At 40.2% G+C, this 21,033-nt stretch overlaps 1 protein-coding gene across 2 annotated transcripts in view; it reads left to right on the top strand.

Annotated features, from left to right (window-relative positions):
* The window catches only part of LOC149309469 (contactin-associated protein-like 2), a 1,389,887-nt gene that overhangs the window by 1,254,368 nt on the left and 114,486 nt on the right, over positions 1-21,033 (top strand). For both annotated transcript variants that reach the window (XM_089532517.1, XM_089532516.1), the window contains 2 exons: positions 9,967-10,185; positions 15,740-15,976. In XM_089532517.1, coding sequence (XP_089388643.1) covers positions 9,967-10,185; positions 15,740-15,976 — 456 coding nt within the window. The remainder of the gene's footprint in view (positions 1-9,966; positions 10,186-15,739; positions 15,977-21,033) is intronic.

The following is a 21,033-nucleotide window of genomic DNA, read 5'->3' as shown; positions in this document are numbered from 1 at the left end:
TTGTTAAATGTGAACAAAACTCAGCATAACCACAAATTTCATTTCCTAGCAAAGGTGCAGTTTTGAGTGGAAAAATCTGCTTTTCAAAACAGCTAACAAGATGTGCTCTCATGAAGAACATGTTGATAAAATGTAGGAAGGAGTTAGGGTTAAAGCATTTGTCTGGCCCATTTATCACACATGTCTTCTTTTCAGTCTTTTACTTGTCAGCATCCAAGGATCATCTGGCAAAGATGGAGAATTATCATAGCCCCTAGCTTTACATACCTCAGTAAATTTGCAAAACATAATTATTTTTACAGCTCTTGCGCTGTTGACAACTTCAGGGTTATTGAATATTTTTTAAAAAATCATTCAACACTTTTCTTTGTTATATTGTTGTTGTTGTTTTCCTTTTGGGTATTGTTTGAAATATAGTTCTCTAAGGAGTTTATCACACAGAGGAAATCCCGTGCAAAAATGGGGTTTTAAATTGGGGAAACAACCTGCAAAAGTGGGTTGATGTTCACACGACGTCATTGTTAAACAAATGTTAACCCAAACGGAAAGTAGAGGGAAAGTAGAGAAAAGCCACTCTTTTTTACTTTCGGAAATCTCAAAACAAAAAAGGAGTGGCTTTTCTTTACTTTCCGTTTGGGTTAATACAAGTTTAACAACGATATGTGTGAAAATGAACCCACTTTTGCAAGTTCTTTTCTACCTTTTAAATCCTGTTTTTGCACAGGGTTTCCCCCATTGATAAATTCCTTACATGTTTTTCACTAGATTTAACATAGATTAACATTGATAATTCTAGGCCCAAATGCTATCCACATACTATCTATGGGTTTCTCTCTCTCTCTCTCTCTCTCTCTCTCTCTCTCTCTCTCTCTCTCTCTCTCTCTCTCTATACACACACATACACAAACACACATTGACAGAGAAAGATAAAATATGGATTTCAATAGAATATAGTGAATACTTTCTATTCCCATAACACACGATAATACTGGTTTAGGTACAATAATCTTCTGAAGTGGTCTTCCAAAAATAGTGCTAATCCATGCTTTTGCTGATGGATTAGTTGGACTTTTTCCATTCTTTGCCAGTTTCATATTAGGCCCTACATGTCCATTTTTCTGTCAGTAAATATAACACCAAGAGTATTTCTTGCAGTTTCTACAAAGGGCTTGTATATAAGGCCAATAAGGGGAGTAAATTATGACAATCCTGACCTGTTTCTAACCAGGTTCACTCCCCAGGCTGGTGTGGAGACTGGTGGGAAAGGGGGCAGTAAGGGGGCAATGAGGGGGAAAGGGGGTGTCAGGGAAGCTTTAAGTCAAAAATTGGTGCATAAGAAAGCGAAGGGGAGCCAGCACCCTTTAGTACCATGGTGAGGATGAGAGTTGCATGAAACGTCTTTTCAGAATCCCTTAAAGCCACCGCACAGCTGCACTGTATCATATGGTAGTGGCTCCTGCTCTTCATCTCACCACATGGACTCATCTCCCTTAGCCATATCTTTTGCTAGTAGTGGCAGTTGAGAAATTCTCACGAGGATTGAGCACAGGGCATTCCTTCTGTAGCTTGGATTGGTGCCATTTTGGGACTGACTGACTGACTGACTGACTGACTGACTGACTGACTGACTGACTGGAGAAAGGCATTAAAGCACATGGCAGCCAGGAAGAAGTGGTAGAAAAAAGGATCTTTCAAATTTGGGATGCTGCTTAAACTTTGTGAGCTTTGTCAGGAGTTGCCTGACAGGTAGGAGCTGCATTGCTGTTTCTGGCCACATTCCCACTGGGCTATAAAGTGACGAATCTTGCTGTGAGTCTGGCTTGGATCGAGTTCCCGAGTCATATTCAAATCACGTCCATCGTTCCCATTACAAAAGGGAGCAAACAGACTCGGTTTTTCTTGACCCATGTTCTCATTTCCATTGATATTTCTCTGTTGTATTGTGACGCAGACATTTTTGTTCTCTGTTCCCATTGCCTGTCTTGAACCATTTTTTTTTTCTGTTTTAAGCTGTGAATCAAGCGCTTGGGCAATTAGACATCACAGTGACATCAATGTGCTTCAATGCATTTTGACGCGGGCTATTTTTGTTCCCTGTTCCCATTCGCGTCTTTCAAACCTGATTTTCTGGTGTGTGTGTGTTTTTAGCAGTCAATGGATCGCTGAAGCACCTGAGCGCTTGGGTGGCTAGGCGTCATTGTGATTGGAAGAGGGGAAGAAGAAGAAGAAGAGGAGAAGAAGAGGGGGCTGATCTATTTTAGACCAAGAAGGAGATTTTTCCCAAACTGACTTTTGGTCACTTTCTTAGCGAGAAAAGGGACTCTCCCAGGCTCAAAACAGGCTAGAGGCCCATCAGAACAAGGAAAATGACCCCACAGCCCTGAGGGACTTTTTCAGCAAAAATATATTTCTTTTATCAAAATTACAAAAACACTATGGGAGAGTTGGCAATGGGATGAAGGATAAATACCCTCTCAGGTGTGGCCAGGGGCATGTGTATCTCTAGACCTTACCCATCCCTGCTCTATTGCAATGTTATGTAGCTTCTAAAAGAAATTTTTATTATTGAATGTTCCCTCTTTGGATCTCTTTTCAACTGGATTTGCTGTCTAGACACATTCATGAACTCACATTCTGAAAATGCTTACATGTAAGGGGTCTTTGAACTTAGCAGTTGTACTTCTGTGTAGATTTGTCCCAGGGACTCACATACAGAACTACTTCTCACAGGGGTTTTATTGAATGCACAAAAATCAAAGTGCATAGGAGGCTTTGGCTGAGTTTGAATTCCAGCAAATATCAGGATAGTTGAAGTTGCCCATCACTACTACATCTCTCCTTTCTGAGTGTGTAGTCATCTGTTCTAGAAAGGCAGCATCAAATTCCTCCATCTGACTGGGGGATCTGTAGTAGACTCCCACCAGAACATCCTTGTTGTTTCCTTCCCCTTTATTTTTATCCAGATGCTCTCCACCTGGCTTCCAGGACTGATATCCTGGATCTCTTCACTGGTGTAAATATCTCTGACATATAGTGCTACTCCTCCTTTCCTGTTTGGCCTATTTCTCTTAAAAAGGTTATAACCCTCTATTTCCACATTCCAGTTCTGAGACTCATCCCACCAGGTTTCAGTGATGCCTATTATATCATATTTGCTTTGTTGTACTAGGAGTTCGAGTTCATCTTGCTTATTGCCCATGCTCTGTACATTAGTGTAGAGACATCGCAGACCATGGGTCCTCTTTACTTGCTGCCTGTGCAAATTTTTTTGCCTCCCACTGTTGGGTCCTTGACCTATTTGTCTTGTTTCCTCTTTGTCAGTTTGACTATTTTCTCCATCCCTTTCGCCTTCTATAATATTGTCTCCCTCCCCCACGGAACTCAGTTTAAAGCCCTCCTGATCAAATTGTTGAGACTGTTGGCAAAAACATTTCTTCCAACTGGCATGAGATGCAACCTATCTGTTGCCAGAAGACCGCCCCCGTCATGGAACCGCAGCCCATGATCAAAGAATCCAAATAGTTCTCAGCGGCACCATCTGCGGAGCCAGTTGTTTACATCTGCTATTTTCGTCTCCCTTCCTGGACTGTGCCCTTCAACTGGCAGAAGAGACGAGATGACAACTTTTGCATCCATTTCTTTCAGCTTCCTACCAAGAGCCTCGTAATCCCTTCTGATGTTCTGACGGCTGTGTTTTGCAGTGTCGTTGGTTCCCACATGGACCAAAAGGAAGGAGTATTGGTCAGTAGGCTTGACCAGTCTTTTCAGCCTCTCTGTCACATCATGAATCTTTGCCCCAGGAAAACAACACATTTATGGACAAATTTTATAAGTATGCAAAGGATCTTGTAGTACCTTTGGGACTAACTGTGAAAAGAAGTTGTAGCATAAGCTTTCACAGGCTTGATCTACTTCCTCTTATGAAATGTTATAGAATAAAAGTATAAATGGAAATTTTCTCAAAAACTTGGGGAACAACTTGGGGTCTCCCAGCAGAATCTGCAGTGTTCTCCTGTGAGTCGAAGGCTTTCATGGCCGGCATCCATAGTTTTTTGTGGATTTTTCAGGATATGTGGCCATGTTCTAGAAGAGTACCTCTGAAGATGCCAGCCACAGATGCTGGCGAAACGTCAGGAAGAAACTCTTCTAGAACATAGCCACATAGTCCGAAAAACCCACAAAAAACTACACATTTCCCCTTTTCATTCCATTCCTGTTCCTCCAAGTGCTGTGTGATAAGCTTATGCGGATCTCTTCATTACAAAAAAGTAAGTGTGAATGAACCCTAAGAAACACCTATTACTGGATAGCAGTCTTGGGAATGCCAGTCATCTGTGAGCATCCCTTCTACTGACAAGCTCATTGTGGGAAATTTTGTCAAGTGAAGAGCTATCACATATAGTGCTCAGCCCAGAAGAATGTAAAAATGAAATCAAAGCATAAAGGCATTAAGCTAGGTGGGAAACAATCACAACTAGGTTTCAAAAGAGAGGTTGAGAATTTCCAACAATGAGCTGGGCAGCCTCATGTTCAAAATGCTCACTGAAATAATGGGATCGAGTTAGTAGAGGATCACAGCTGAAAAAGAACATTTTACGTTGTTAACAGTTAAGCATAAGATACTCTGGCATGCTGGGTACAAGCTTTTTCAATTCCACGTATTCATCCATCCTCACAAAAGAGAAACATTTACAATTTTGCTACTTTTCTTGTTTTTGAACATGGCCATGTACTTTGCCAGTTCTTACAAAGCTTTTAAAATCAAAGCCGGGTTAAAAAAATGTTGGCAGAAATTCCCATGCACAAACACTATGATGTTAGAAATATTATAATAGACTGAATATCTGACAACTCACTACCTCCAAGTTTAATGATTAGGCACTTTTTCAAAGCTGCTTTTAACCTTTTCTTTAATACATTCTGCACGTTTGGGCAAAGTTTCCAGGGCTGTATTTGCCTGCCTTTTCTAACGATTTGGAATAAAATGATAAAAGTAGACTAGCAGGTGGGGGGGGGACTCCTATGCATTCCTTTAGAGTAGACACAGTATTCAATGAATGCCACTTCCCTGCCCTCTCAAGCCCTTTCACTGAAGATATATTAGGCTGTGTGGTTAAGCTATACAATATATAACAGAATTTGTCAATTAACCAGCTATATAACCAATGATCAGCCTTTTATAAAATATGACTAACAGCATTTGTTTACCTGTTTGTTTAACATATGTAACAAACCTGCATTCTCCTTCCAAAAGCTTTCACACACTATACTAAGTAGTAGGAACAATGCATCATATCATCCTGAATTTACAGTTATGTATAACTATATATATCAAAAGGATACACATGTCAACAAACATATCAACAATTCTACACAAAGCCTCAGATGACCAGATTTGTATAAAATACATGTCAGGTAGCACACATATCATTTGGAACACATATATCAAATATATATCAGTTAACACACATGATGTAAACCCTTCTATATACTCTTGACATCCCACAGCATAGTCATATAAAACAAAACATCCAAGTCAAGCAACATGACATATCATACCTTCCAGTTGAAAACATACATAGTATAATAGCATACATAACACCTGGATCAAACACATAATACATAATATGGTTCCACGGTACAATAATCATTGCAGGATTAACCCAATCCCTGTCGGAAGGAGCCAAAGATTTTCTGGGGGATATGTTTATGAAGAAACCATGGAGGGAGATACTTGCCTGGAAGGTGGGAAAAACAGAACTGTTGAATTCCACCCATCACTGTGGCCTGGGTGCTAGAAAACCTGCCCCACTGCAGAATCAGTAGTTCTTTCCTCTGAATGCTAGCAGAAAATCAGACGAAGATTTTTTTCTATTGCCCCTGAAACACCATTGCTCTGGGAAAGAAAACAAGTGAGAAAGTGGGTCATGGGTTGGATGGGTAGCTGGTTACTAATAATACTTAGATTCTTGCAAAAAAATAATAATGGGAAATTCTTTTAAGGAAACAAATATTTCCACCCCATCTCCATTTTATATTTAGCTGTGTGTGTGTGTAACTACCCATTTCAGTGGGAGGAAAGAAACAGGTTTCATACACAAAAGTAGTATCTATGCATTCATTCATTCATTCTGTATTATTATTATTATTATTATTATTATTATTATTATTATTATATTTGCATCCCGTCTTTTCCCCAGTACTGGCCCTCAAGGCGGCCTTACAAAATTTAAAATGTATACATTTTAAAATCTAGAAAAAGTATATCTATATCTATATATATCTATATATATATATACACACACACACACATACACACACACATATATACTTTTTCTAGATTTTAAAATGTATACATCTTAATATTTTAAATTATATATATATATATATATATATATATATATATATATATATATTACAATAGTAAAACATTAAACATTTAAAATACACTACAATTTTACAAGTCCTAGATATAGGCTCAGATTATTCACCAAAGGCCTGCTGGAGCAGAGAGGTTTTTGCCTGCTTCCAAAAGCACATTAAGGAAGGAGCCAGTCTAGTTTCATCAGGAACAGAGTTCCAGAGCAATGGAGAAGCCACTGAGGAGGCCCTCTCCTATGTTTCCATCAGGCACGCCTGTGGAGATGGTGGGATTGAAAGAAGATCTCAAGGCGTAGACAGGCTCATAAGGGAGAATGTGGTTTTCAAATAACTTGGATCCAAGCCATACGGAACTTTATAGATCTGGAAACAGATTGGAAGCCAGTGGGGCTGTTTTAACAGCGGAGTTTGTTTCCTGCAACCAGCCCTGGTCAGCAATCTGGCTGCAGCTCTTTGAACCAGCTAGAGTATATAAGATTTCTATCCTCCTGCAGAACCTTGTTTCCTTTGTTGAACTACTGGCCAGCCACAGTTACTACTGTGGAGAGACTTCTTGTGAAAAGGAAGAAAATATGTGCTGTGGCTAACACTGGTGAAAGTTCTACTGCCAGCTTCTCTGGATTAATACAGAAGATAAATTCCAGGACCAGGCTGAGGAAGCATTACCTTCCGAAGACAATCCTTCAGATATTAGTGTTCCTGTTGCAAAAAGAACACCAGTTGGATGACAATATAATGACACTTGGAAGAACATTTGATTTGCTCTCTTATGAAATGGGCAAAGTATATTGCAACATCTGTCTCACACAGCAAGTGAAATGAGTATGCCAGTTTTTCACAAAACTTCAAAAGACAAGGATACATGTGAAACTTTTGTTAAGAAAGACTTTTCAAACTGGAAGGAAGCTCTAGATTCCATAACCATCAACATTCACATTTTCACCATTTCAAGTTGTGGCTGCTGATAAAGGTGGTGTAAATGTTTATGCCACTTACTCAGAAGAAAAACAGAAGCAAACATAAGAAACTAGAAAGGCATGTAAAAAGGTAGAAAGTTTTATCCTCTGTAAAGTATCTTGCCTGTCAAGGCCTTGCAATTTGTGACCATGTTGAGGAAGGACAAATCTTAGTCAACTCCTGTTGCTTTATGGTAATGATGTTCCCCAGCTGAGACCATGGAATTGCTGGAAAGAGTTTCAGATGGGATTCGCACTTATCCCATCCAGGAAGCACGAATGACAATGATCGCATGAAAGCCTTTCAGATGAAGTCATGCAGATCCCATCATTGTCCTGCCATTAACCTGTCATTAAAGTGACATTGGCTGGCATTTTTCCATTAACAGAAGTTTGTGTTAATGCAATGCCACTTTAATTACAGGTTAATGGCAGGATTGGCACTATGATTTGAAACCCTTTCACACTATCACAGTTACAGACAGGTTAAGGATGGGATAAATATGGGGAGAGTGATCCCATCCCTATCCCTTCCCCATGTGAAAATCTCCCGTGACTGGATCGTACAAATTATAAATGGATTTAATTATCTATTGTGAATTAGAGTCTTAAGAACATGGGTTTAAATGTTCTACATACATTATTGAGAGAGACTGAATCAGCTGTTAGCTACAGTGTAATTGTGGATGAGACTACAGATATCATCACAAAGGAGCAGGTTTCACATTCCTTTTACATTGCCTCAAAAGAAATGTCTGTGGAGTTCTCTTTTATTTTTTGTTTTTTATGAGATGGACGCTACAACTTCTACAAGTCTTTCTTCTATTTTGAAAGATGTAGTCTGCCACTTTAATCTTCCTCCTGACAGGTGTCATGGCTAATGCTATGATGGTGCATCAAATATAGCTGGACGCATTAGTGGGTGGCAGATTCTTGTGAAGGAAGAAGAACCAAGAGCACTCTGTGTGAACTGTGTGGTCCATGCTGTGAATTTTGTAGTGCAGGATGCCTCAGGAAATGTTGCTATGTATAAAAACATTTTGAGTGAAGTAGCTGACCTTATTACTTTTGTCAGAAGTTCATCCAAACTTCTTGCCTGGTTCAAAAAATTTCAAGGAGAAGAGGAGAACATAATCTGAAATGATTTTACTGCACAACATGGACTGTAAGAGCAGCTTACTCTTGCTCTTAATTACAGAAAGCTGATTGATTTCTTGGAGAATATGGCATCTGAGGAAAGGGGAGATGCTGGGGCAAGAACAGATGGTTGTGCACAACGCTTGCAGAGGTTTGCTTCCTTCTTCATACTGCAGCTCTTCATGCTTGTGTTTGCCATTTGGACACCCTAAATATAGCACTACAAACATGTAACCTACAGTTCCATCAAGCAGAACTTCTTTGTTGTCTGCCAAGGGGAGTATAAAGCAGCTGAGGGACAACTTTGAAGAGTTCTGGACAAAGACCACAATGATAACAGAAGGAAGCCCTGCCCTCCCTAGCCACAGAAAAGTTCCACAATGTGTTAATCCTAGGTGTGAGACTCACTAGTTTGAGTCTCCTGAGGGATTCTATATGAAAATATTCCATGATGTTTTTGATAATGTCAGCAGCAGTTTCCACAATCACATTTCCTCAGATGTGTGCAAACACATGAGCAAAATTGAAAAGTTTGTCATTGGAGAGATTGATAGCACATCCACTTCAGGCTTTTATACAACTGACATGGATTCTTCTCTATTACAACTACATCATGATATGCTGTTGGATATTACAAGGGAGAAAAAAGTTAAAGTTTCAGCTCTTCATGATGTGGTTGATCTCCTCAGTGGGAGCAAATATCCCAAAGCTAATATCTGCAGCACCTACTACCAGAATTGACAAAGCTGATCAAAATCACCCTTACAATACTGGTTTCATAATATTCATCAGAAAGTCATTTTAATGCCTTTGTAGGATAACTGTGGTCAAGCACAGGGCAAGCCACATGGCTGTTCTACACGGGCATAAAGAGATCAGTTTGGAGATAATAACTAATCAGCACCAGTCAGAAGAAATCCATTCAGTGTGGAAGAATCTTAGAACTGCATATCCTGAATGTATTTCTTTTGCTCTGTGCTTTCTTTTGTGAATGTTTTGTTATCTATCCTTCAGTGCTCCGTCTTGTTAGAGTGGTTAGCTACAATAAATTTATTTAAATCCATAGTTTATTGATTTTATCTAGGGCTTCAACTTAGATGATATATTGCATGGGCCTTTGGATGGTGAGGCCCTGTATATACTCATGTATAATTCTAGAAATTTTAGTCATAAAACTGACCAAAAAAAGTCAACTTATTGATGGGTCAATGTAAGTACTCTAGGTACTGTACTTTGTACATATACACACAGAGAGAGAGAATTATAAAAATTGTATTCTCAAAAGTTGTTTGGGTTCTATAAATCTTGGTCAAATGTAACATTGTAGCAAAAAGCTACCTCTTCATGTAATTGAGAATGTAATGGAAATTAAAATTAATTGTTAACTGCAAAATTTAGACTGACTTTTTTTTAAAAAAAAATCACATAACATTCAGCCACATGTAAAACCATTTTTCTAACCATTTAAAAAATGTCATTATTTTCTCTTCAGCTGCAACAGATGTGTCCTTTTCATTTGATGTTGGAAATGGCCCAGTGGAGATTGTTGTGAGGTCACCCAGTCTACTCAATGATGATCAATGGCATCGGGTTACTGCTGAGCGGAATGTCAAAGAGGCCAGCCTACAGGTGGACCAGCTCCCCAAAGAGATCCGTAAAGCACCGACAGAAGGCCATACCCGGCTAGAACTGTATAGCCAGCTATATGTTGGTAAGCAGAAGTAGTATGTTGCTAATCTATAGAAAAATAATCCAATGCAGTTCAATATGCTGTTTGTCCCTGTGATCCATAAAAGGTAAGCAGTATGCATGCATTTAAAAATATTTCTTTTCTCTATAATCTGACAGTTCTGAATCTCTCAAAGCAGTTTGCTACAGAATAACAACAATACTGATCAGTCATACAATGAAGTAAAGGAAAAGAATTGGTTTAGTGAACCAATAAAAACATAGTAGTAAAACACAGTGCTAATCCTGGACATATCAAAAGGACGTAAGATTCCCTGGGGAAGGCATGCCATAAGCAGGGCTTAATAAATGGAGAACGTTGTTTTATTTTACTACCCACCTTAAATAGAGCAGTGAAGCTTGGGAAAAGGGCTTCTAATTATAATCTTTGCATCTCAGTAGGTTAGGGTTTGAATCATGCAGCCTGTTGTCCATATGCAACCACTAAGGCTGTTTTCCAAAGGTTTGACAGAAGTGTTTTAGAGAGGATTTAAAAAAGCAATTGAATAGTTAATTCCTGTAGACTGTGTTAGGACTTTATCACACAGGAGGCAAACATCATTAAATTGGCATTAAATCCTGTCAATATCATGAAATAACAGGTTGATTTTCATACGACGTCATCGTTATCACGCCATTATCCCATGAATAAAGCGGCAAAATCGCACCACATTTTATTCATGGGATTTTCCTGTGAATAAAAAGTGGCGCAATTTTGCTGCTTTATTCGTGGGATAATGGCAGGATAATGGCGACATTGCACAACGTCGTATGAAAATCAACCTGTTATTTCACAATATTGATGGGATTTAATGCCGATTTAATAACACTTGTTAACCTTAGTGATTGCCGATGGAAAGGCAGGAGTGCTGATCTCAAGGCGGTTGCTTATTGATTGCTTCAGCTTTTGGCCTAGGAGGAGGGTGGAAGGAACAAAGAGAACTGAACAAGTGAGAGTAGAGGGAGTCATATCTTTCCTTCCTTATGGTCTATTTCAACACACTGGGAAAGATCTTTTTCTTCAAGCAGGCTTTTAATGTGTCATTACTTGTATGGCTATTGTTGGGGTTTTTTTAATGGGAGTGGTATGCTTTATTTCTAACTTTTGTATGCTTTTCAGTAATTTTATTTTGTTTACAATCTATTGTTTTAATCTGATGAATTTAATTATGTTTAAAATTTTGTGAGCTGCCTTGGTTCCCACTCTAGGAGAAAGGTAGCCTATAAAATAGATAGATAGATAGATAGATAGATAGATAGATAGATAGATAGATAGATAGATAGATAGAGTCTGGTGTGATTCAAGGGTTCAAGAGCAGGCACCCCAGAATGCGGCTTTGGACATCATGCAGGACACAGTGAAGATTTTCATACCAGCTCCTGAATCATTCAGGAAGCAGTCATTTCCCATGAATGCAAAATTTCCATTCACAGGAAATGACTGCTTCTCGAACAATTCAGGGAAGGCAAGCAGACAATTCCCTGCTGTTTAGGAAGCGTGTCAGGCTTTCACACACATGCGCTTCCTAAATGTTTTAGCAGGGTTAAGTGCTGGTCTGAAAATCTTCATAGACCAAATTCTCGGGATATTTACAGATTTTTGTTATAGTAACTCACAAAAGAGTGGGCAGGCACAGCTCCACCATGCCTAGGCCCAGAGAAAGATTAAAGGTCTTCCCTCCATCTTAACTGCTGCCATTCTAGCCTTGGAGGGGGAGGCGGAGAGGCAGGCAGGCACTGCTTCACCATGCCTAGGCCCAGAAGACTCTCCTTTCAGTCTTCCATTATATACTGTATGCAGTAGCGAGAGTGACCCGGTCACTCTTGCATTAATATATGTAGTGTGCCATGAAGTCATTGTCTTTCTTCATACCTCTACTAATGGATTAGAATTTGTGAATATAATTCAGTTCTAACTTGATCCATGGGGAAAGGCAAGTATGAAATTATTGTTGTTGTTGTTAAGCTGTTTCTTTTCTAGGCTTAATTTGTAATTTTCATATTCAAGGCCCATAGCCTGTAAGTGCCTTACTGTATGTTAAGGATACACAGACATATTGTACATATCGCCAATAGACAAATTAGAGATGAATTATGGGTATTTTCTTTTTCTTACATCTGCATTACCAGCCTTCTCTATTTAGTAGTGTGTTCTCTTCTCTGCTGACATGAAATAAGATCTCAGAATAGAAACATTCTCTTTGCCCATTGCGATAGACCAGTGAGTCCCAAAGTGGACAGTGTGCCTTCTGGAGGGCATTGGAATTATCCAGGTGGGCATTGAGGGGAAAGGGGGCAGTAAGGGGCAGTGAGGAAAAAGTGGGCAGCAGGAAGCAGGGCTTCAGTCAAGTATTAGTGAATAAGAAAGGCAAGGGGAACTAGCGGCCTTTAGGATCATAGTGGGGTTGAGGAGTTAGAACACAAGGTGGTGGGGTAGAAGTGGCAGTCAAAAGGAGCTTTCATATTTGGGTGCCTGCATAAACTTGGCTGGAACTTGGCTGGCAGGTTGGAGCTACGTGGTGTTTCTGCTTTCTTCATCAGACAGGCCAACAGAAGAGGTATCAGAAGAAACAATATTTGTGTTGCTCAGGAAAGGGGGGACATGAAGCTGGGGGGGGGGCAGCTCTGTGGGAGGAGTATCCAGGATCAATTCTTCGCCTCTTTCAAATTGAGAGTTCTTCTCTCTTGTGAAAAAAAGTTTAAAGTCAGATACGCTCCTCTCTGCCCTAGTGAAGAAGGATTGAGAGTCGTTTGTCACTAGGAAGAAGTTTCTTCTAAGGAGCAGCAACTGAGCAGCTGGTCGAGCAGCGACCAAGAAGCCTCTCACCCATGCTGGTCTTTGCCACAAGGCTGACATAGGAGAAGCTTCTTGGTCGCTCCTCATCCAGCTGCTCAGTTGCTGCTCCCAGGGTGACTGAGTGCAAAGGGAGAAGGGACCAAAAAGCCAGTCAAGCAGTGACTGAGATACCCCTCACCCATGCCACCCTTGTGGCAAAGGCTGGTACACATGAGTGTCTTGTTGCTGCTTGACTAGCTCCTTGGTCACTGCTTGACCAACTGTTCAGTAACTGCCCCCATTTGCACCCAGCCATCTTGGGAGCAGCAACCAAGCAGCTGGCCAGCTGGCCTTCCTTTTGTTGTAAGGCTGGTGCAGGTAAGATGGAGTTGCTGGTCTGGGCTTCTACTGCAAGCACTGCTGTATTCACACATGAGAGCTGAGGAGGAAGAGGAGGCAGTGGCGAGCTGGGCTTCCAGGGGGTGGGGCTTAAGAAGGTAGGTCCAAAAGGGAAGCCTCCCCCCTCAGTGCCTTCTGAGTCCATAGAGGATTTGAAGGGCAGCCTTATTCTCGACCCCCCTGTCATCTGAATCCATGGAGGACTTGGAAGGCAGTCTTTTTCTCGCCCCCCCCCCCCCAGCCATCCGAGACCAGCACTGAATAGATACTCATAAAATGAATACATAATTAGGTTGATTATATGGTGAACATATAATTGGAATGGGCTTTGTAAATATCATCTATGCAAACCCCTTTGAAAATCTTACCATTTCTTCCAAATCTTAACAATTCGTCTCTTCACTTGCATGTTTTCTTTTAATATCACATAAGAATATCTACTTTAGTAAAGCAACCCCTAATTCTCAATTTAAAAGTAAATAGGTGGTTGTGTAGAATCATTTTTAGATGCTGGGATTTTTTTCCACAAAGAACAAATCATCTTAATGAATAATGACTGTACAATTGAGAAGACCATGCTGCCATTTCAGCGCTGCTGGTGATGTGGTACCTGCCATAGTGCTGAAGGCTTTATACATTTATTTCATTTGCTCCATTTCTATTAACACAAAAGAAAATTAAGTCAAGAAATTACTTGAAATGGTAAGTCAAGAAATTACTTTTCCATCCTCATCTTCTCATCATTTCACACAGTACTGATTCTATCTACATAAGTTGCCATGTTTGCATTCAGTCTGATTGCAACATTATGTAGCTAGTTTTTTTAAAACACACACACACACAAACATGGTTTTATGAAGGTGTTTTACACTGAATCAGTCTGTTGGACCATATTGTCCAATAGCATCTACTACTGAGTGGCATCTGGGTTTTTTCCAGCTCTTTGATCTAAGATCCTATTAACAACTTAATAGAACCTGGAGGCTTCTGTATGCATGCTCCCATTGAACTGCATTAGTTCAAATCCTACAGATGCAAACTTATTTTATTTGCTTCTAATGTATGCTTGATTGATGGAAGGATGTACAGAGCCCACATTGTTCAAATAAAATCATTTTAAAGGTTCTTTTTAATGAAACACATGAATCTACATGTGATAAAATGTGATAAACTTGCTTACTGGTGACAGAGAAATAGGCAGATAGATTTTGAAAGCATTCTGATCAAAAGTGCAGCTGTACAACAGGTGGGACCAACAGCAATAAAATCTATATAATATCTGTATCAAAGTGTTGCTGTGTATGTGTCCAGCAGGTTCTAGGGCTTAGCTGATATTTGCTGAGGCACTGTGGAAATCTTGGAACACCAGATTGCTAGTGGCAGAAGCACAAGAATGAGAAATATCTCCATCATATGAAACAATGGAGGGAATTAGAACTTCTTATCTAGGAAGCAGTATTGCCTGTGCAAGTCCAACTTGTTCTACATAACTGCATATCTCATGAAAACAGTATATTTGAAAAGGAAAAAAGAAATCTGTTCCCTCAGATTAAGTGTGTGCTCTGTGATGAAATGACTCAATCTTGTATATTTGTATCTTTTCTAATGCTTCTTTCTCATCTTTTATCCATTTTTATTCACTAAAGAATGAAATTTTATTCATACCTCTGTGATAGTTCATTGAAAACAGTACAGTACTATCAAAATTATTTGAAAACTGTTGACAGCAATCTGCACTTCAGATTATTTGGATTAGTGAAAGTAAACATGTAGCTGCTGGTAAGAATGGAATGCTAAAAGCTAATTTAGCAGTTGTGAAAAGAAATCTGAGACTGGTTTGGTTAAGTCTCTGCCTCTGCCGGTTGGTAAAATCAATTAGTTTGTAGAACAACTGAATTTATCTTAATTGCCTGTCTCCTGCCTTTAAAATGATTAGTTGCAATGAGCAATAATTTGGCATAATATTTATCTGTCAATCAGTCGAGAGTAAGCCACTGTAGATATTTGCTTTCTAAGCATGATATCAAGATAACCCATGTTTGTGTGCTCTCCTGTATTTCAGACTAGCTTAACTAGAATGCTGCTTTGAAGCGGGGATGGAGGGAAGTAGGTCAACCTCATCTCCTGCTAGACATTTATCAGAATGCCAATATGACCTGCTGGAACAACAGCCATTTCATCTGTGTACTTCTTTTGTCTCTGACTTGGCTAGGAAGCAGAGGGAGCAAGTTCTATTTTACAGGGCTTAGTTTGGCCCTCAGACATCAAGTGCTGACTCTACTGTATAATAAATGAGATTATTTACCATCCAGTGGTGGAAAAAATGTTTGCTCTTACTCTAGCATTTTATATTCTTGTCCAGGTGCTGCAGGTGGACAGAAAGGATTTCTAGGCTGCATTCGCTCTTTAAGAATGAATGGGTTGACACTGGATTTAGAAGAAAGAGCAAAAGTCACACCAGGCGTAAAATCTGGTTGCTCGGGCCATTGCACCAGCTTTGGAATGTACTGCAAGAATGGGGGGAAATGTGTTGAAAAATACAATGGATACTCCTGTGACTGCTCCAGCACAGCATATGATGGCCCTTACTGCAAAAAAGGTAAGGGTCTAAAAGTGCAATCTTATGCAGCCCTACTCAGAAATAAACTGGATTTAGTGGACTGTACTCCTGAGTAACTATAATTACTGTTGAAGCCAAAATATGATAATCTAACAATTTCAGGTACAATACATAGACTTTGTGGATCATATTTATATACAGTGGAACCTTGTTATACTCTGGGGTTTGGTTCCAAGATCCCCCGTGGATAACAAAATCCATGAATGCTCAAGTCCCATTAAATATAATGAAATAGCAAAATGGTGTCCCTTATAAAAATGGAAAATCAAGGTTTGATACTTGGGGGAAAAAATTAACATTTTTAAACTGTGGATGCTTGAATCTGTGTATAAAAAATCTGTGTATAAGAAGGGCCGACTGTACATAAAAATATGTGCATTTCTTCTATAAACCACAAAATGTATCACACTCATAGATCTTACCATAACTGTGTAGGAGATCTGGGTCATTTAACATATTTAGCAGAAGTCTATGCATTTCTGTGGGGTTATCCTTGCTAGTGTGTTACAAAAAAAAAAAAAAAAGGAAGAGTTTTGTGCCACCTTAATGACTAACACATATTATTTGGCATGAACCTTCATAAACGCCAGCTTATTTTATCAATTTATTTTTAAAAAATAGATTTCATGAACAGTTTCTTCTAGAACTTTTGAGACTGAGACAAAGATGTTGATAGCATAAGCTTTTGTAGGAGCGAAGCAGACTGGCAGCTTGGCACAGGACCAGACTCAGAGCTGGCTGCTACTGCAGCCCTGAATGAGCTGGCAGCAAAGGAGTGCGTTTTCAGCACTCCTTTTTTTGGCCAGATTCAGGCTGTTTAAGGCGGATATGTAGCAGGTTCCGTCCTCTTGGGGGGAGGGTCACTTGCACACCCTGCCCCCAAAGTAACCAGAAGCTGCTCTTTCCTACTTATCTGTTTTGGGCCATAGATTAAGGTACAAAACACATTGCAGAAATAATCCAGTTTGAGATCACTGCTGGTTCAATGCTAGGGAATTCTGGGAACTGTAGTTTTGTGAGACATTTAGCCTTTTCTGTCAAAGAGCTCTGATGCCACAATAAACTACATTTCCCAGAATTACTTAGCATGGAGCAAGTGCAGTTAAAGCAGTCTTGAACTGGATTATTTCTTCAATGTGTTTTGGATCTAAGTCTACTTCATCAGATGCATGGAATGAAGTGCCTAGGAAGAGATGAATGAACATGCTGTATGTGTGACTAGCAATAAAAATTCAAAATTTATAGGTATGATGATAGCAATAGCAAGTACATTTCTATACTGCTTATCAGTGCACTTAAGCATTCCCTAAGCAGTTTACAACATGTAAGCCTATTGCCCACAACAAGCTGGGTACTCATTTTAGCAACCTGGGCTAAGCCAAACCTGAGCTGGTATTGAACTCACAACCTTGTGAGTGAATGGCTGCAGTACAGGCATTTAACCACTGCATCACCAGGACTCCTGAAATGATAGGTTCAGTTTTCACAAACTCTGTGGGACAAAGGTGGGAGGAAGGATATTTCCTAAGCCAAGGTGAGTAGATATCCATTTCAGTGGTGGAGAAAGTTATTGAAATACAATATGCTGCTGGCTGGGAACCAGAAAGAAGATGTTCTAAAAATGGGAAAGTGGGTTCTCATAAGGCTTGGATGTTAACTAATGTTATAATATGTGTAGTGTGCCAGGAAACTATTGTCATGTCTCTGTTTAGCTCACTGTCAATTCTGCTGTTTATCTTTCGAATCTTCCTTTGTAATTTTTTTGTTGTTATTATTCAAGGACTGCTGTCCTGAGTCGATATACAACATAGTTGAGGAAGACTAAAGTGTTCTGCAACTGTTTTTGTGGATTCTCATTCCTCATGTCTGATTTATGTTTGTTTATTCTCTGGCCGAGAGAATGGCCTGTTTACCCAATGTAGGGTGCTGAAGGGCATTGTTGACAAATGATAGCATGTAGTACATTAGAATAAGAGCAAGAAGTAGGGAGGGGAAGAAATGTTTGTGGCATTGGCATGTGCACCTGCATGGCACCACAGTATGCAAGTCATACCATACCAGTTTGTTGTGTTTCAGCAAACAGCCATTAAATACAATTATACAGGGGAATCACCTACATAATATTCTAACTCCACAGTCCACATCATTATACAATTACCTCCTAGGAGGAACATAGATGTTAACAAAAATATAAAAATGCATTGCATTTTTAATAAGAACAGCACATGGTGCCAACCCTTTAAGGGGCTGTACAGACTGTGCTGAAAGGGTGGTCTGCAGCCACCCCTTTCTGCTCCTGAGGGATGCCGCAGCACCCAAAACACGCAGCGTCCCTCTGCCCCTAAAAGAACCTGCAAAAAACAAGTTCTTTTAGGAGCATGCACCCAACGCCACAAATGCGCCATTAGTGCACTGTGTTGCATCAGTGACACAAGCACAGTGCAGCAATATACGGATGCTGCACAGTGCTTGCGTCATTTATGCACGCCCCATGTGGGCGGGGCTGCACAGTCATGGCAGCACCCACATGTCCTAAGGTTTGGGGGATGTGGTTGCTGCACGTACCTGAACCCTAGTATAGATGCTGCCACAACGCTTTTGGCCCATCTGTACTGGGCCTATGTTGCATGAATGAGGCTGAAAAAGAAGTATATATCAGTATATCCAAACCTCTGTTTATCTACCACCTTTGGAGGAAGAAAATACTGTGGTTGAATAAACCACATATCCAGGTAACTAGATGTCCTACCTTAACCAAGTTTCTTGAAACAACAATATTTGAAAATTATTAATATACTGTAAAAAGTCACTATCCTCTAACCTTTTTCTCCAACCTGCTAGGTTCTAAGACAAACAGGAAACTTCAGGTTTTAGCTTAATTAATTGTCACTCTTGTGTTAGAGCCTGGATTTCATTGTTCTTATCTCTGGTTACTATTGATCCATTCTCAATATTGTAGCAAGCTTGTTTTCTGCTGCTCCAAAGAACAGGACCCGGAACATTGGATGCAAGCTACAGGAAAAGAGATTCCACCTCAACATTAGGAGGAACTTCCTGACAGTAAGGGCTGCTTGATAGTGGAACATACTCCCTCGGAATGTGGTGGAGTCTCCCTCCTTGGAAGTCATTAAACAGAGACTGTATGGCCACCTATTGGGGATGCTTTGATTGAGAGTTCCTGCATGGCAAGGGTTGGACTGTATGGCCCTTGTGGTCTCTTTCAACTCTACGATTCTATGATTCTATGAACTTGTGTCCGCCCATCAGAAGAAAAACTATAAATTAGTAAAAGCAAAAAAGACGTAAATACAAAGCTTCATCATATGGATGGTGTGTTGTTTCTACATAAATGAGGCAGACCTAGTAAAATTACAGATAGAATAGGTTATATGATGTTTGCTTCCAAAAGGCTGCTTGATAATTGACAAGTCTTGAAGAAAACATCAGAGACTCAAAACTAAAATAAGCATTCTTTCCCTTTCTCTCCAAACTCCTTAGAGCTAAAAAGGGAGTAGTCCCATTCACTTTCAAAAGGGAAATAGTTTCTTTCATTCCATGAACTACACTTGTTGAGTGTCAGAGTTTTCACAGAGAGTCCTTCCTCTCCTCCTGGGTGTCACTGAACACAGTTCCAGAAAATTATTACTGTCTTTCCGAGTTTTCCCTTTCAACTCCTAGAAGGTCAAATCCCTTTCTGAGAATGACATTTCTTTAAGGGACTGAAACTTGCTCCGTCAGCTGGCATCCTTGGCCTAAAGTGGTTTGCAGACAAAAAAGACAGTGTGGAATTAACAAAAAGCGGGTTATAAATAAAAGTTTTATTTATTATTTTTACTTGGCAATCCTAATGTCAATGGCCCAAAACAGATGGGTTAAAGGATAAGGCTTCCAGCCACTTTGGAGGCATGGCATTCAGATGATGCAAGCCCCCAAAGCAGCTGGAAGCTGCTCCGAGGCTGCCAAAGGCGGCCTGAAGCTGCTGGGAAAAGGAGTGGATTTAATCTGCTCCTGGTGGTTGAGCATTTGGGACTGCAGCAGTAGTCTGCTTTGAGAGTGGACCATGTGGTCACCATGGTCCTGGGCCAATTGTGGCCCAATCACAGCCAGAGCAGCCAGAGGCCACTCTTTGCCACCCATCTGCTTCAGGCCAGTGTCAATATGCTGGTGGAGAATGGGTTCTACAAGGGTACTTATTAAATTTAGGCCACATCTACCTAAACTGAGAGTGGGCAACTTGTGAAACTCCAGACGCTGTTAGGCTACCACTCCCATCACCTCTAGCTGGCATAACCAATGAGAAGGGATGACGGGATATGCAATTCAGTAATTTATGATGGGTCAGAATTTGTCCACTACTGTCTTAAACAGAGAAAACTGGATTTTCAAGGAGAAGATTAGGCTGAGTTCTGCCCCCTCCCCACCCACCCACCCCCCCCACACACACACACTTGTTTGCTTTACTATATGCGGGGATTTTCCCCCCTCATGAGTGTAATTTAAACACAATGCACAAATCTTCAGCCTGCTTTCATATCTATTTGCAATTTTATTTAAACTTGGTTTGCCAGGTTTAGCATACATTATAACATGTGAACTATGAGACAAGTTTTTATTTTGCTCTTTCTGGAAGTCCCACTTCATGCTCCTGGAAGACACATTTAAAAAACTCAGTGTGCATCCTTTATTGTGCAGGGATCTTGAGTCTTGGTTTGAGGCAGTAGATGTGGAAAGAGTTCAGCTTGTAGCACTGTCTATGGCGTTTATCAAACAGGGGTTTTCCCACTCAGAATCAGGGTGAGTACGGATTGAGCAATGCAAATTCACGTCGTAACATTAATGTATTTTCACATCTGGTTGCTTTCAATGGGAGCTCCTTGCGTGGTCCCTCCGCGGAGCTTCCAAACTGAATCCTTACTGGCACCTCATTTTGGAGAGTTCGCTAAAAAGTGGATTGACAGGATTCGCATTCAAGCTCGATTCGAATTCACTGCTAAATTGGGCTGGTGTGTGGAATTTTGCCCCATTTCCTTCCGGTG

The sequence above is a fragment of the Sceloporus occidentalis genome, unplaced genomic scaffold (assembly GCF_023333645.1).
Source record: "Sceloporus occidentalis isolate IW3139 unplaced genomic scaffold, rSceOcc1.0.p SCAF_7, whole genome shotgun sequence".
NCBI classification, from domain to species: Eukaryota; Metazoa; Chordata; class Lepidosauria; order Squamata; family Phrynosomatidae; genus Sceloporus; species Sceloporus occidentalis.
Note: the sequence above shows the minus strand (reverse complement) of the source record. Positions and strands in the feature narration are given on the sequence as shown.